Source organism: Rhinopithecus roxellana, chromosome 9 (genome assembly GCF_007565055.1).
Source record: "Rhinopithecus roxellana isolate Shanxi Qingling chromosome 9, ASM756505v1, whole genome shotgun sequence".
Lineage (NCBI taxonomy): Eukaryota > Metazoa > Chordata > Mammalia > Primates > Cercopithecidae > Rhinopithecus > Rhinopithecus roxellana.
This window is the reverse complement of record NC_044557.1, coordinates 90675563-90691288: the sequence shown is the minus strand read 5'-3', so window position 1 is coordinate 90691288 and position 15726 is coordinate 90675563. Positions and strand designations below refer to the sequence as shown.

General features: G+C 36.9%; 1 protein-coding gene across 2 annotated transcripts in view; it reads left to right on the top strand.

The window, feature by feature from the left end:
* KHDRBS3 (KH RNA binding domain containing, signal transduction associated 3) overlaps positions 1-15726 on the top strand; it is a 201304-nt gene that overhangs the window by 139398 nt on the left and 46180 nt on the right. For both annotated transcript variants that reach the window (XR_004059337.1, XM_010364506.2), the window contains exon 7: positions 12467-12549. Coding sequence is in view for 1 of the 2 variants with exons in the window: in XM_010364506.2 (XP_010362808.1) it covers positions 12467-12549 (83 nt within the window). In the remaining variant the exon portion in view is untranslated. The remainder of the gene's footprint in view (positions 1-12466; positions 12550-15726) is intronic.

Genomic DNA, 15726 nt, shown 5'->3' with positions numbered 1-15726 from the left:
AGCTCAGTCTTTCAGGGCATACTCTTGCTGTATGTTGGACAGTAATATATAAAAATTATAATATCCAGTACTATTCACATGTGCTGAAATGACTAAAATTAAAAAGGTACTTTCAATTGTGGACTGGGATGTGGCATAGTAGGAACTCCGGTGCACTGCTGTGGGAATGTACAGTGCTGCAGCCACTTTGGAAAACTGTCTGGTACATTTGGCTGTCTGTTATGAGCACAGCCCTCCCCAGGACCTAGCAGTCCTGCTTCTGGGTAGTTCCTCACCAGAGATGCATATGTAGGTGCACTGGAAGAGTGTGTAAGAATCCTGTAGGCAAAACCTAGAAAGAAGCAAAATGTCTATCAATAGTAAAATGGATGAACAGATTACAGTGTAATAGTATTTTAAAGCAGTAAGAATAAACCAATTGTTGCTACACACAGCATCGATGAATCTCACATAATACTTAATGAAGGAAAAATGGCACAAAATAGTAGATATTCTGATTTCATTTATGTAAAGTTCAAAGCAGGCAAAACTCATTGATGGTGCTGAGAGTCAGGATGGTGGTTACTTTCGTGGGAAGATGGTGATTCAGAGGGAACAAGGGCAGCTTTTGGCAACTGTTGATGTTCCATTTCTGGATCTGAGCATTGGTTACTTTTTTACTCCTGCTGTGTAGCTTGGTTGTACTCAGTTGGTGAGAATTCACAAAGCTGTGTACTTAGGATTTGTACCTTTTTATGACTTATTTTTTGCTTGAATAAAAAGTTTAAAAATATGACCAATGTGTGAGTTAAGAGAATTGATAAGACTAAATAGACCGGATGCTCTCATTTAGAACAGAATAACACATCTTCCTTCAAGCAGATCTGTTATTAGACCACGTGATCATCTGACAGTTTCTCAGTAAGTCTAAAAGCAGAGCAGAGAATAATCTTAATGCAAGTATTATAAAACTCTGATAGCCTGTTCTTCACATTTTCCCTGTATAGAAGCCTCTGCACTTTGAATTACATGTGCCTTTTGGTGGGCCAGGAACCATTTCCCCTTTACAGTGGGACTAAAGACACTTGGCCTCTCTCATCTGGCCCATCATTCAAAGAGGGGCTGTTTGTTGTTCTTCTCAAGGAAGAGCCCTTGGAAGAGTGAATGTATCAGTATAAATCCATGACTAATGAAACGCTCACCCCATGCCAGGCACTGGGAACACAGTGGTAGACAGGCAGATGAAGCCCCTGTTCTCGTGGAGACTCAGTTCTGCTGGGAGACATATTGGGTTAATACATTAATACTTAATGTATTACATTAAGTAATACATATTGGGTATTGATGAAAGTCAGCTTCCAGACTCTTGCTGAGCATGGCTACAAACGGTGTAAGAAACAATCAACAAATAAACAAAAAAAATCTTAGAAGGCATGGAAGCTAAAATGGTTAAAAAATAATAATAACTGGGCCAACAGCTTGTAGGAAAATGAAAATGAAAGGCAATTTTCCTCTGAATCACATAGTATGAAAAATGACTCGTGTGACTATTTCCTCAACTGTCTTAAGAATGGCACATAACTAGTATCATTCTAGATACAGAGGAAAGACATTAATTCATTTTATACACAGTGGATGTCTTAGGACATCAGGTTTCATTCTCTGATGGAACCCTGGTGAGAAAGACTGCTATGAGCTTCTGCCAGTTTCTAAAGAAGGTAGGTGAGAATGTGAACTGAGTCTTAAAAGAAACCCAGAGCCCAGAGAAGTTTTAAAAAATGGGCCTTAAGGGTCCACCCCATTTAGTTGAAGGGACTGATAAATCCCCTTTGCTGTGGAATGGATCCCAGAGAAGCTATACTTCCAGAGAACACACTGATACTCAGCTTCCAATCATAGCAGTCCTTGTGGGACTAAGGTTAACCTAGACTTGCCAATTCTATTCCGGAGAAATATAGCAACACAGTCCTGAAATTATTTTTTTCATGTGTAATTGCTGATATTCAATAAAAAATTATAGACATAGAAGAAGGTACTATAAGAAAAAACTAAGGAAAAGTACAGAAGTTGACACAGTGGACTCAGATAGCAAATATTAACTATACTCAACTATAAAAAAAAATTAAAAAATAATTTTGATGATTTAAACTGAACTGGAATGTATAGAAAAATAAGACATTTTGTAACTGAAAAGAACTACATGGATAGGTTCAGTAGCAGATTAGACAGAGCTGGAGAAAGAACTGATGTGCTAGAAGTGAGATCAGCGAAGCAGGAAGAGACTGGACCACGTGGAAAGGACCCTGAGCACAAAGTCTCTCATGGCCACCTTGCTCGTTTAAAGCCCAGAGGTTCCACGTGGTCTAGTGCCTGCCCCTCTCTCCCAGCTCGCTCCACTTCTTGTCTTACTCTATTCCTGCTGCTATAGCAAAATGATAATATTAATAAACTATAATAATTAGATGTAATTAGATACCTTAGATGGATAATTTATGGAAGAAATGTATTCTCACATTTTTGGAGGCTGTGTAGTCCAAGATCAAGACACCTACAGATTAAATGGTGGAGGCTTGCTCTCTGATTCATAGATGGTGCCTCTTGCAGTGTCCTCACAGGGCAGAAGGACGAAATGGATGGCAGGGACTGGAGGGTCAGGCAGCTCTCTGAAGCCAGTTCATGAGAGTAGAGCCTGCATGTCTTAAGCACTTTCCAAGAGGCCCAACTTCTTAATTCCACCGCAATGGACATTAAGTTTCAACATAAATGTTGGAAGTACACAAACATCCAAACCACAGCACTCCTCTGCCTCATGGTCTTTGTGCTTGCTGTTCATTCTATCTGAAATACTCTCCCGCTAGTCCCCTAAAATCTGTGTGACCAGCTCCCTTACGGCTTTCACATTTGTGTTCAAAGTCTCTTGTCTGAAAGGACTTCTCTGGACATAGTGTCTAAAATCTCAAACCTCCCCAACACTCTCATTGTCTTATATACCATATATTTTGATTGGTTTTGTTTCTCTGCTTCCGCATGAGGACAAAGATTTTCGTTTTGTTTTGTTGGTGATGGATGCTATGTCCCCAGTGTGCAGCACAGTGCCTGACACATAGTCGGCATTCAGCAACATCTGCTTCCCAGGATAGATGGAAAGATGCCCATAAAAATCTGTAGCATGATGCAAGGTTAATATGGACCCAATGAAATTTAGTTATTCCCCCTTTTTCCTATCTTTGTGGAATTTCTGGTTTAATTTCATTTTCTTTAATTTTTTTATTTACAGTTAGTTTTCCCTTCACTTGTTTGTAGGATTTCTGACTTAACTTCATTGTTACTTTGTTTTTCTGTCAGTGTATTTTTCAGCACCTTGACAAATTAAACAAATGAAATTCTATCTCAGTTGGATATGAATTAAGAGAAGAGATCCTATGAATGATTGACACAGACATATTTTAAAAGGCTGTATTCAGATGTGGATAGAATGGCAACTAATCTTGGTCAGTCATTACCTAAAATCCAAAGTAGTTAATACAAGTATTTGCAGGATGGAAATGTAGACATCACATTTTAGAGAAAGTTTTAAGAATTCATCTTATTGTATAAAAGTCAAATACCTGGATAGCTTTGATTTTTCTCTGGTCTGAAAGCTTGAGAGGGTTAAAAGGAATAGGTCTTTAGCTAAAACAAAACTACGTTTATTAGGTATGAACTGTGCCAAAAAATTTTCATAAGTATTTTTTGGCTAATCTTCCCACAACCATTGGTTACAACCAGGAGGTATATTATGATTACCATTTTGCAAATTTTTAAATTGGGATTCAGAGAGATTAGTGACTTCCCCAAAGCCACACAGCTAGTAAGTAGCGGATCTGGAATTTGAACGTAGTCATCAGACTCCAAAGACTGATGCAAAGAAGTTGTATTAGTCTAGAAGTCACATAATATTTTCATGACAGCCCTAAACAACTGGGCATGTGATTTAATTCTTGAATGATGACTTATTTGAATGATAGAAGAAAGATTCTTATTTAGAATCGTTAATATGGTAATTTTTATCTTTAGTTGACTTTGTGATGTGGTCATAGTCTAATTATAATTAATGAGTCTCAGAGGTGACACTACATCAACCCGGATACTGTTAACGCAGAACCCCAGTGAAAACTGAATTTCTGAAAAGACTGTTTTCAGTTAATGTTTGTTTTTTAAACTCAATCAAATTATAAGACTAAGCTTTTAGCACTGTTTTATATGAAAACTTTTTCCATGTTGAAGTGACCAGTTGTCCCAGTTAAAGTGAGATGTCAGATAGCGTAATTACATTCTTTTAAAACGACTCAAAACTGAAACAATATTTTAAAAATCACTTTTGTAAATTCATCTGTTCATTTAAAATGATCTTTCCCAGGTTTACATGTGATTTTACTTGGAATAGAAATAAAACTAAATAGGTCATACTGTTTCCTTTACCCTGGAAAATCTCTTCTTTTCAAAGCAAGATTTCTCTGGTGTTTGGCCATGTGTGGGTTTGAGTTTTCTAGGTCAGGAATGACAAATGAAGAATCTCCACCTGTGTAAGAACACATCTTCCCTTCCTGTAGCCTGGCATCCGCCAAGCAGACAGCTCACCACTGCCAGCTCAGTGCCGTTTCTAAGCTAAAAAGTCAGACTTGATGAATAAGCAAGTCTTTTTAATGAGGCAAACATTATTTATGTTTACAATACTAATTTCTCATCCATGTTTGTTCAGCTTTTAATAATGTTCTGATTTCAAAAGTAGAATACAGAGTTCCATAGGCAATTTTCTGCTGAGGACAGGGAATCTAAGACTGATACTTAATGTTTGACAGAAAATGATATAGGTGAGTTCTTGTCATCAAATTTAACAGTATTGTAATACTGCATTTTATTATACAGTATCTCCTCAAGTTGCATTTTTCTTAAAGAAGCACTTAACTACATTTCCTGCCACTTGTCATTAATTAGTTCTTTTTGTCATTTGTTCAACAAACATGACCACATGCCTCCTATGTGCTAGACACGGAATACAAGAGAAAAGGCCTGCTTTTTACCCTTAAGGACCTTACAGACTTACTAGTCTGTAACTGTATGCAAAGAAATAATTACAGGAGCTGTGAATATACAAGTTATTAGTTATCATGGACGCAGGAAGGAGAGAAGGATAATTCAGCTTGGAGTCTTCTTGTTGGCTCACCAAAAAGGTGATGTCAGAGGAAACAGCCCGTGCAGAGGAATTGCGGGTGAAACGACACACCTGCTGCAGGGTCATCGCGCAGGTGCTGAAGCACACAGCACCACGCAGCAGTGGCAGGCACCTCCCTGGGTGAGTTGCTGAGGGCAGGACTATGAGAGGCTTAGGAATTTGTTATTTATCTTGTATCTTTATTGATTAGTTAATCTCCCCCTATTGTTCTCAGGACAGAGGAGTGCGGAGTGGAGATTTTAAGCAGGCAGGGAAGCAGTACAAGTGAGGATTTGCATTCTAGGTGTATAATTTTGGAGGAATGTTTAGATAAGGAAGCATTAGAAATCTAGGATCAGCTAGGGTCTCTGACTAGTCCAGTTGAGGAATTCTGAATGATTCTGATGAATCTAATAATTCTGAATGAAATGATTCACATTAGGAATGTAGAGGAAGGGGGGATGGGTGTGAGAGAGATTTAGGGAGATTAAAAATAGACTCATTGGCTAGTTGGATGACAATGGGATGGTAAAGCAGAAAGCATTGATTTTTCTCCAGATGTTAGTGCCTTCCTAGTTGTGTGTGGACTGATGGATTCTCACCACAGTATTAGAGATCTCTTGTATCTCCTGCACTGCCTTGCTCACAAGTGCATGGCCTGATTTAAACATCTTTGCAGTATATTTTGACAACATAGGGGTGCGGTATGTATGTATTTGAGATAAGGTCTTGCTTGGTCATCCAGACTGGAATGCAGTGGCATGGTCTTGGCCCTGCACGGCCTTGGTCTGCAGCCTCCGCCTCCCGGGCTCAGGTAGTCCTTCCACAATAGCCTCTCGAGGAGCTGGGAATACAGAGGCCCACCACCATGCCTGGCTAAGTTTTGTATTTTTTTAGTGGAGACAAGATTTCTCCATGTTGCCTAGGCTGGTCTCAAACTCCTGGACTCAAACAATCCACCCACCTCAGCCTTCCAAAGTGCTAGGATTAGTAGAGGAGCTTTATGAAGCTTCTTCCAGAGGAAATTCCTTAGGTTGCTTATAACTTTATACTGCCAGGTTTCCTCACTTTTGGTCATCTGATGAATGGCTGGAGGCTCTGGAGATCTATGGACCAGCTGAGGAAAATTCAGGAAAGAGGTGAGAGGAGTAAACAGAGAAGAATTTGGCCTGCTTTGCCTCTAGAGGCAATCCAGCAATGTAATGAACATCTTTTAAGTCGTCATTATGTTCCAGGCACTGTTGCTACTCTGTGCCTAGTGTGATAGCGTGAAAGAATTAATAAGATACAATCCATATTCAGAAAGGTAGGTGAGGCAAAAAGCAAGGCATATCCTATGCAGCCCAGTAATGGAAGTATATATATTAGGTCCATTGTTGGCATAACAAAGGTGTCATAGACGGTTTTCATGGGATTGAGAAGTTATAACAGAATTGGAAGCTCTCATTTAAACTTCACCTTGAAAAATTCACTAGACAGAGAGGGCAGGCCAGAGACTCATAGGAAACAGCACATGAACTAGAAATAGTCACTGCATGGGAGGCACAGGACACATTGCAGAAAAAGGAGTCTGACATGTAGACTGGGGCTTGTCACAATGGGGTTCTCTAGGAGCAAATACGGAAATGGGAAAAATTACACAAAAATTTCAAATATAAAGAAAACCTTTCAGCATATCTGAGCAGTGCCAGCAGTGAAGTTTAGTGAGTTCCTCATCCCAGGTCTTGGTAAGCTTTTCAAGAGTAGATTCTAAGCTTAGATGTGTGCTTGATCTAAATCTTGGACATCCCCTTCTATACTTTGATTCCACTCAATTGTCTGTTGAGTCATAGCAAATAATGCATTCACTATTTTTTAAATTTCTATCTTAGCCTCAGAAACATCTACTGAAGAATTTTATAATACAAAACTATGTAAATAAGAAAAAATGAGCAACCGGTGGTTCAGAACACTGGAAGAAGATGGGAGCGTTAGGGAAAAAAGGGAGGCCTGCTAAACCCTCAGATCACCCAGTCCTCAGACAAAAAAAAATCTTAAGGTTTAGAGGCTCTTACCCAGCTCCACTACTCTCTACTCTTCCTCATTTTAATCATTTGCTGAATCATTTGTTTATTGGTTAATCCCCCTTCACTGTTGTTCTCAGCCAGTGACCTCATCTCCTTCCTTGTGGTAAAAATAGTAGATGTTCAACAAGAATTTCTTGTGCTCTCTGCCTGGAGACTTAGGCACTGATTTGCAGTCACACTCAGCTTTTCCTCCTTTTCTCCTGTTGCACTCTGCTTCATGCTTCCCTATGTGTTTCAAGCGTTGTCCACTGAACAAATAATACTCGTCATAATGGAAGTACAAAATATTCACCACCGTGGCCAAATCGAACTGCGAAATCCTCCTGAATGAAATCTTGTGAAAATTACAAATTTAGTCTCTTAATATCTTCAGTATAAAAATATCAAAGTCAGTAATTCAAAGACCTAAACAATTTGAAAATTCAAATAAATTGCTAGTATTGTAATATCTGACAGAATAATTGTGTAAGGAATGAGTGTCATAACCATAGGATTAAAACAGTATACTGCTTAATATTTTATTTTTTATAATTCTAATCATTTACAATCTTGAGTCTTCAAATAAGCACAGAAATAGAATTATTTATTTGAAGAAGCATATTCTTTTCAAACTAACATTACTAAAGAAACCATGATCTTTCATTTTGCCAAACTGTATGCACAATGCAGTGACCTAGTTTGCAAGTTTCAACCTTCATCTTCACCCTTTCTGTTTCATGCCCACACACCAAGAGATATTTCATAAACACAACATGAATGATGTCATCCAAATTCAAATCCTTATTCCTTAACTTGGTCCTTCGTGAGCTAATGTTTAATTTCCTGGGTCTCCTCTTCCATTTGCACCATACAGAGGAACCATAACAAGCTATTTGATTCCTTGAATGAGTTTAGTTCTTGTCTTCCTGTACCTTCATTGTTTTGCACCTGCTGTTCATTGTGCCTGATATTAATTTTTAATCACTATTTTAATGGCATCTTCTACTTTCTGTGCTTTGAAACTAATTTCTAGCATTGATACACCTGGGAAATTTTCTTCCACTTTCTCTTTCCTCACTGGGGTGGTCTATCCCACCTCAGTTGGTCTATCCTACCACAAGTTGACTTGTAGAATTATAGTTGTCTCTTTAGTTGTCTGTCATCTGTCTCCCACTACACCTCATGTCATCCTACTTACTAGACTCCTTTCCAACCATGGTGTCTAGCAGAGTGCCAGAAATGGCATGGATACTAAGTGATGAAGGTTTAATTTAATACAAATTTTCCTTCCATTAGGAGCTTCCAGCTTCTTTTAATTCATAAGAATTATTTGTAATGTCTGCATTTTGCTACTTATCTAATAACCAAAATCATCTCAAAGTATTTGTTTGTTGTCTGATAGCTTTCTCTTCCTTGATTAATTATTGGAAGATCATAGTGGAATTAGTAATCTACCTTTAGCTACTATGAAGAACACTGGCTTGCAAATTGTGTTATAATCATATTCATGACTTCTATTTTTCCTCTGCCTCCATTTAATGACTATCACTTTATATTATACATTGTCATCAAAGTACAAAGCATACAGCTTTTTGACAAATATTCAGTTGCTCTTTTCTAAAAAAAATTTTTTTAAATATTAGTGATCATATGTAAATAAATTATGTCTTACTCCTACAAAGACAGCACCATTCCTTCATATTCACATTTGTTTTACAAAGTTGAAAACTTTATGGTACCACACTACTTTGATTACTGTAGCTTTATAGTAAATTTTGACCAGGGAAGACTTATGGTCTATCCTGAAGAATGTTTCATGTGCAGTGGAGAAGAATGTATATTCTGCTTTTTTTGAGTAGAGTGCTCTATAAATGTCTGTTAGGTATAATTAATTGTATTGTTGTTCAAATGTTTTTTTTTTTTTTCTTTTTTGGCCTTCTTTCTAGGTATTCTACTTATTACTGAAAGTGTGTTGATGAAGTACCCAACTATTATTGTTGAATTTTCTATTTCTCCGTTTCATTCTGGTAGTTTTGCTTCGTGTATTTTGAAGCTCTAGTGTTACGTGTATGTTTATATATATGCATACATGTTTATAATTATTTTACCTTCTTGATGGATTGATCTTTTTATCATTTTTCAAAATGTCGTTTTTCTCTAATAACAATTTTTGTCTTAAAGTCTTTTTTGTCTAATGTTAGTATTATAGCTACTCTAGCACTTTTAGTTACTATTTTCGTGGAATATCTTCTTCCATACTTTTCCTTTCAACCTGTTTTTATGTTTGAACCTAAAGTGTGTCTCTTTTTTTTTTTTTTTTTTTTTTTTTTTTTTTTTTTTTTTTTTTTTTTTTTTTGAGACGGAGTCTCGCTCTGTCGCCCAGGCTGGAGTGCAGTGGCCGGATCTCAGCTCACTGCAAGCTCCGCCTCCCGGGTTTACGCCATTCTCTCGCCTCAGCCTCCCGAGTAGCTGGGACTACAGGCGCCCGCCATCTCGCCCGGCTAATTTTTTGTATTTTTTTTAGTAGAGACGGGGTTTCACCGTGTTAGCCAGGATGGTCTCGATCTCCTGACCTCGTGATCCGCTATAGACAGCATGTGGTTGGATCATTTTTTCCATGATGCTAATTTCTGCCTTTTAATATGTGTGTTTAATCCTTTTACACTTAATGTAATTACTGATAATGTAGGATTTATACCTGCCATCTTGCCATTTGTTTTCTACATGTTTTAGGTCTTTTCTTGTACCTTACTACATTCTTTTGTGTTAAATGTTTTCTTTTTATTCACTGCACTATTTTATTTGTTGTTTCTTTTTCTACATTTTTATTTTTAAATTATTTATATTGCTTTCTCAGAATTAAACCAACACAAAAATGCTCTTTAATAGCTCCATTCTCTCCACTCATTTTTGTCTTATTACTGTCATACAAATTACATCTTTATACATTGCGTACCCATCAACATGGATTTATACTTATTTCTTCATGTATTTGTCTTTTAAATCAGATAGAAGGAAAAGAGTTACAAATTTTAAAAAAAGTTTATACTATCTTTTATATTTACTTAAGGATTTACCAGTGTTCTTTTGTTGTGGTGGTGGTGGTGGTTTGTTTTTTTTTTTAATGTGGAGTCAAATGAGCTTTGTCTTAATTTCTCCTTCATTTTTGAAGGATAGCTTTGCTGGATGGAGAAATTTTAGTTGACAATCTTTTTTTTTTTTTTTTCTTGTTAATATGACTTCCTGTTGTCTTCTGGCCTTTATGGTTTTTGTTAGAAATCAGCTGCTAATATTATAAAAATCTCTTGAATGTGATAAGTTGCTTCTCTCTTTCTACTTTCAAGATTCTTTATCTCTGTCTTTCAGCAGTTTGACAATAACCATGTCTACATTTGGGTCTTTGACTTTATCCTTTCTGGAGATTATTGAGCTTCTTGGATGTGTAGAGTACAGTTTTTCATTAAATTTTGGAAGTTTTCAGCCATTGTTTCTCAAAATAATCTACTCCTATTTTTCTTTTGGGTCTCTCAGTATGTATATGCTCATATATGTTCATACTTTTGATGCTGTCCCATAGATCTCTGATACTCTGTTCATTCATCTGTTTTTCTCTTCCTCAGACTGGATTTTCTCAACTCATCCATCTTCAAGATAACTAACTTTTTTCTTCATCCTAGTTCTATCTGCTGATGAGCTTCTAAAATGAGTATTTTACTTTAGTTATTGTACTTGCAACTTAAGAATTTATCTTGGTTATTTTTTATGTTTTCTATATCTATATTAATATTATTTGTTTGATGAGACACTGTTCTTATACTTTAGTTGGTTAGAAAGGCTTTTATTTAATTCCTTGACTACACAACTATCCCCTGTGTATACCAAAATCCACACATAATCAAGTTTCATAATCAGCCCTGCAGAATATATATATTTGAAAAGTTGGTTTTCCATATATATGAGTTTCACATTCTATGAATACTGTATTTTTTAGTTGGAAAAAAACCTGCACTAAATGAACCCACACAATTCAAATATGTGTTGTTCAAGTGTCAACTGTATTGAAAATAACCAAATTAAAGTCTTTGTCTAGTAAGTACAATGTCTCAGCTTCCTCAGGGACTGTTTGTATTGACTGCTTTTTTTCTTGTGTAGGGACATACTTCTGTGGATTTTTTTGCATGTCTCAATTTGTTGTTGTTGTTGAAAACTGAACATTTAATGTGTAAACTCTGGAGATCAATTGTTTCCAGGGTTTCTTGTTTGTTTTTGTTACTTGTTTAGTGACTTTTCTAAACTAATCTTATAAAGTCTCTCTTTCTTGTGTGTTGCTATTGAAGTCTCCTCTGAGTTAGTTTACTAGTCAGCTAATGATTGGGCAGAGATTTTAGTAAATGCCTGGAAACTTTCTAATCTTTGCCAAGGGTCTCTGGGTGCATATTGGGACTCATGCTTAACCTCAAGGTCAGCCAGAAGAGAGAGCTCAGAGCTCTATCAGGTCTTTCCTGGGCATGGATGTGGCACTGTGAATGGTCCCGGCCTTCTAGATTGCCAGGAATAATTCAGAGCTTTACAAGGCCTGTTTTGAACACCGCATTCCCTACTTTTCTTTTGAAAGTTTTTGATTAGCCCATTGTTTGCTCAGTTTTTCTTCACTACCTCAGGCAACAGAAATGTCAAACAATTGCCTCTTAAGTATTTTCTTCAGATACCCTGAGGAAAAAGGCATTTTGCAAAGGGTGAAGTCTGAGTCAGGTCAAATGAAGACAGTGCTCTAGGAATGGGGTTTTGTCAGAACTCCAGCCTTATTCTGCCCCCTCTAGCGGCATCCAGACTCCTGGTGATTGTGGCTGTTGGTTTTCAAGGTTCCTGCAGAGTTGGGGAGTGGGGTATGGGAATAAAACAAGTTAGAAGAGCGCAAAGCTCACTGTTCTTACCGGGATTCAGCCATTTAAAAAAAAAAGAAAAAAGACATTTTCTAGATCTCTGCAATCTTTTGGTTAATTTCCAGGGTTCTGAAAATGGCGATTCTAACCATTTTTACCAATTGCTCTTTCTTGGCTTTTGTAGAGAGAATGTGTGGAGGTTCTTCACCGTTTTCACTAAAGTCCCTCCTATATTTTTCTTTACACTATAAGTAGACATATAATTAAATGCCAGCTGAATTAATGGAAATTCACTAAAAGCAGAATGCTTCTTTCTTTTTAGAAACTTCTCTGAATGTTTTTGTACTTCTCCTATTATGTTTTAGGACTATGATGATGGATATGGCACTGCTTATGATGAACAGAGTTATGATTCCTATGATAACAGCTATAGCACCCCAGCCCAAAGGTAAGAGTCAGTCTTTATTACCAGACCCCACAGCAGAAATCATTCCCTTCCACATTCATATATTCTGGGAGAAGTATGGCAGTCAGCTAGAGAGGTTAATTTGGCTTGCCCTGTTTTTGTATGTGTTTAAATGGAGAAGCCATATCTGTTCTAGCAACCAGCTTGTATTACCCTACCCAAGTTTACCGTAATGTTAGAGAAATCAGGCTTGGGAAATAAAAACTGAAATTTTAGTCTAAAAATTTGACGTAAATGTTCAGGATATTTTGAGGAGGAATAATGGCCTCAAAGTCTGTGATTATTTAGTGTTAAGGCCCAAAATTACATTGGAACTGTGTAAGTATCCCACACTGTCAGTGCCTGGAGAAGAAACTATCAAAAGTTTTGTTTCCTATTCATAGAACATTTCAGTTTCTAAGTAGCAACTCTCCTGTTTTCTAACAACTTCATACTCCTACCTGTGAATAATGACTTAGCTGTAATTTATTTTCCAAAGAAATATTTACCCACAAATAAGTAAATGTTACCAGAGGCAAAACAGAGCTTCATATTACCTCTTCTGTTAATATTACCTTGATGTTCATTGATACATAAAATTAGTGTTTTTTCTGTTGAGAATGCTGTCCTAAATATGTGGAAAACTTTTGCTTTATGTTTTAAATTCTAAGTGGAAGATAAAGGTAGACATATACACAAAACAAAATATTGTCTTTAGAGTGATTCTGAAGCATAAGAAAATATGGACTAGGAGGTGATTTTGATGAAACACAAATTCACTTTTGAACTTGTCCGGTGCCAGTCAAGCTTTGAACACATAGGTTCTCTTATTTGTTAACTCTGGTCCTGATAGACAGGGATATAAAAAAAACTTTTTGTTTTTGCTCATACCAAATTTTATTCTTCTATAACTTGTAAGTATTCAGTAGCCTTCGAACTTTGACTCTCAACTGGTCTTTGTTGGTGGAAGTATATCGTATTTGTACCCTTTAGTGTGTTGAGGGTAGACCTAACACTTACGGAGCCCAGTGACTGGCATGTGGTAAGTGCTTGATAAGACTTTGTATACACCGTCTCATTTAAGTATCCCAGCAACTTTATGAAGTATATTTTTCAATTGTTTTCAATTGTATACGTGAAGAAAAGGGGCACAGAATTAAGTAATTTGCCAGAAATCACACAGTAAGTGGAAAGATGAAATTCTAAGTCAGATATTCTAAGTCAAAGATTTGTACCCTTTATAAATAAGTCCTTCTCAGATTTTGTTTAAAAACATAAATATCCACAGATATTTCAATATGTAGTCTAAATATCCTAGCAAAGCAAGTCTCCCATCCCCACATTTGCTGAGTGAATACTGTATTCCTGGCACTGTTTCCGTAAATTTTATAAGGCCTTACAGTCTAGATTGTTTGAACAGATCAGTCCTGACAACAGTACTCTAAAGCTGATAGTATTGCTGTAGATGAGGAGATCAGATAACCAAGAGTTTCTGGTGCTTGCTTGTGACCAAACAGCTTATAAAATGGTAACAGGTGTGTGACTGCCAAGTGCATATTCTTAACCCTGGTACATTTGTGTGAGAGGCTCACTGCTCATTTCTGTTAGTTCTGTTCCCATATCTGTTATGGGATTTATATACAGTTATGCGTCATTTAACGACTGAGATATGATCTGAGAAATGTGTCTTTAGGCAATTTTGTCATTGTGTGAACATCATAGAGTGTACTTACACACCTACATGATATAGCCTGCTACACATCTGGGCTGTGTGGTCTACCTGCACAGCATGTTACTGTAGTGAATACTGCAGGCAATGGACATACAATGGTATTTCTGTATCTAAACATGTGTAAACATAGAAAAACTTCAGTAAAAATATGGTATAAAAGATAAAAAGTGGTATACCCATACAGGGCACTTACCATGAATGCAGCTTGAAGGACTGGAAGTTGCTCTTGGGTGAGTCAGTGAGTGAGTGGTGAGTGAATGTGAAGAAGGCCTAGGACATTGCCGTGCACCACTGCAGGCTTTATAAACACTGAACACTTAGGCTACACTCAGTTTATTAAAAAGTCTTTTTCTTTCTTCAATAATAAATTAACCTTAGTTCCTGCAACTTCTTTGCATTATAAACTTGCAGTTTTTTATTAATTTTTGACTCTTGTAATAATACTTAGCTTAAAACACAAATACATTGTACAGCTGTACAAATGTATTTCCTTTATTCGTATCCTTTTTCTATATACTTTTATCGATTTTAATTTTTTTTTTTTTTTTTTTTTTTTTTTTTTTACTTTGTAAACTTTTATCTTCCCCGCTCTGTCACTCAGGCTGGAATGCACTGGCATGATCTCAGTTCAGTGCAACCTCCTCCTTCCAGGTTTAAGGAATTCTTGTGCCTCAGCCTCCGGAGTAGCTGAGATTACAGGCATGTGCCACCATGCTTGGCTGATTTTTGTATTTGTAGTAGAGATGGAGTTTCACCCTGTTTCTCAGGCTGATCTTGAACCCCTGGGCTCAAGCAGTCTGCCCACGTTGGCCTCCAAAAGAACTGGGATTACAGGTGTGAGCCACCACACCAAGCCTATCATTTTTTAAAATTAAAAACAAAGACATAAATACGCACATTTGCATAGACCTACCCAGGGTCAGGATCATTGAATAGGTGACAGGAATTTCTCAGCACCATTATGATATCATAGCTCCACCGCTGTACCTGCAGTCTGTTGTTGACTGAGACGTTGTTAGCACATGACTCTATTCAGTGTGGTGGACTTTCAAATGCGAGCATGTTTTTTGCTTGAACTGTATCACAATATAGTGATGTTTATGGTTCGATTCATTCTGTGGAGAAAAGAGAAGCGACTTTATATTTATTGAGTAATGTGTTTCAGATACTATGCTAATGTTTTTGTATTTGATTTCAGTAGATCTTCACAGGCATCAACCCAGTCCTATACAATAAATATAGTTTCCTCCAGTTAATAGATGTAGAAACCAAGATGTAACTTTTTTATGAAGTATATTTACAATAGAAGATTATAGTCCCTGTGATCTTTTGGTCTTTGATATTTGATGTAAAGAACCAAACTTAAAGCATTTGCCCTATGAAATGCTGTGATCTGTCAAGAAGAGTGATATCAAAATGTGGCTGCGGGTAAACTGATAGATCACTAA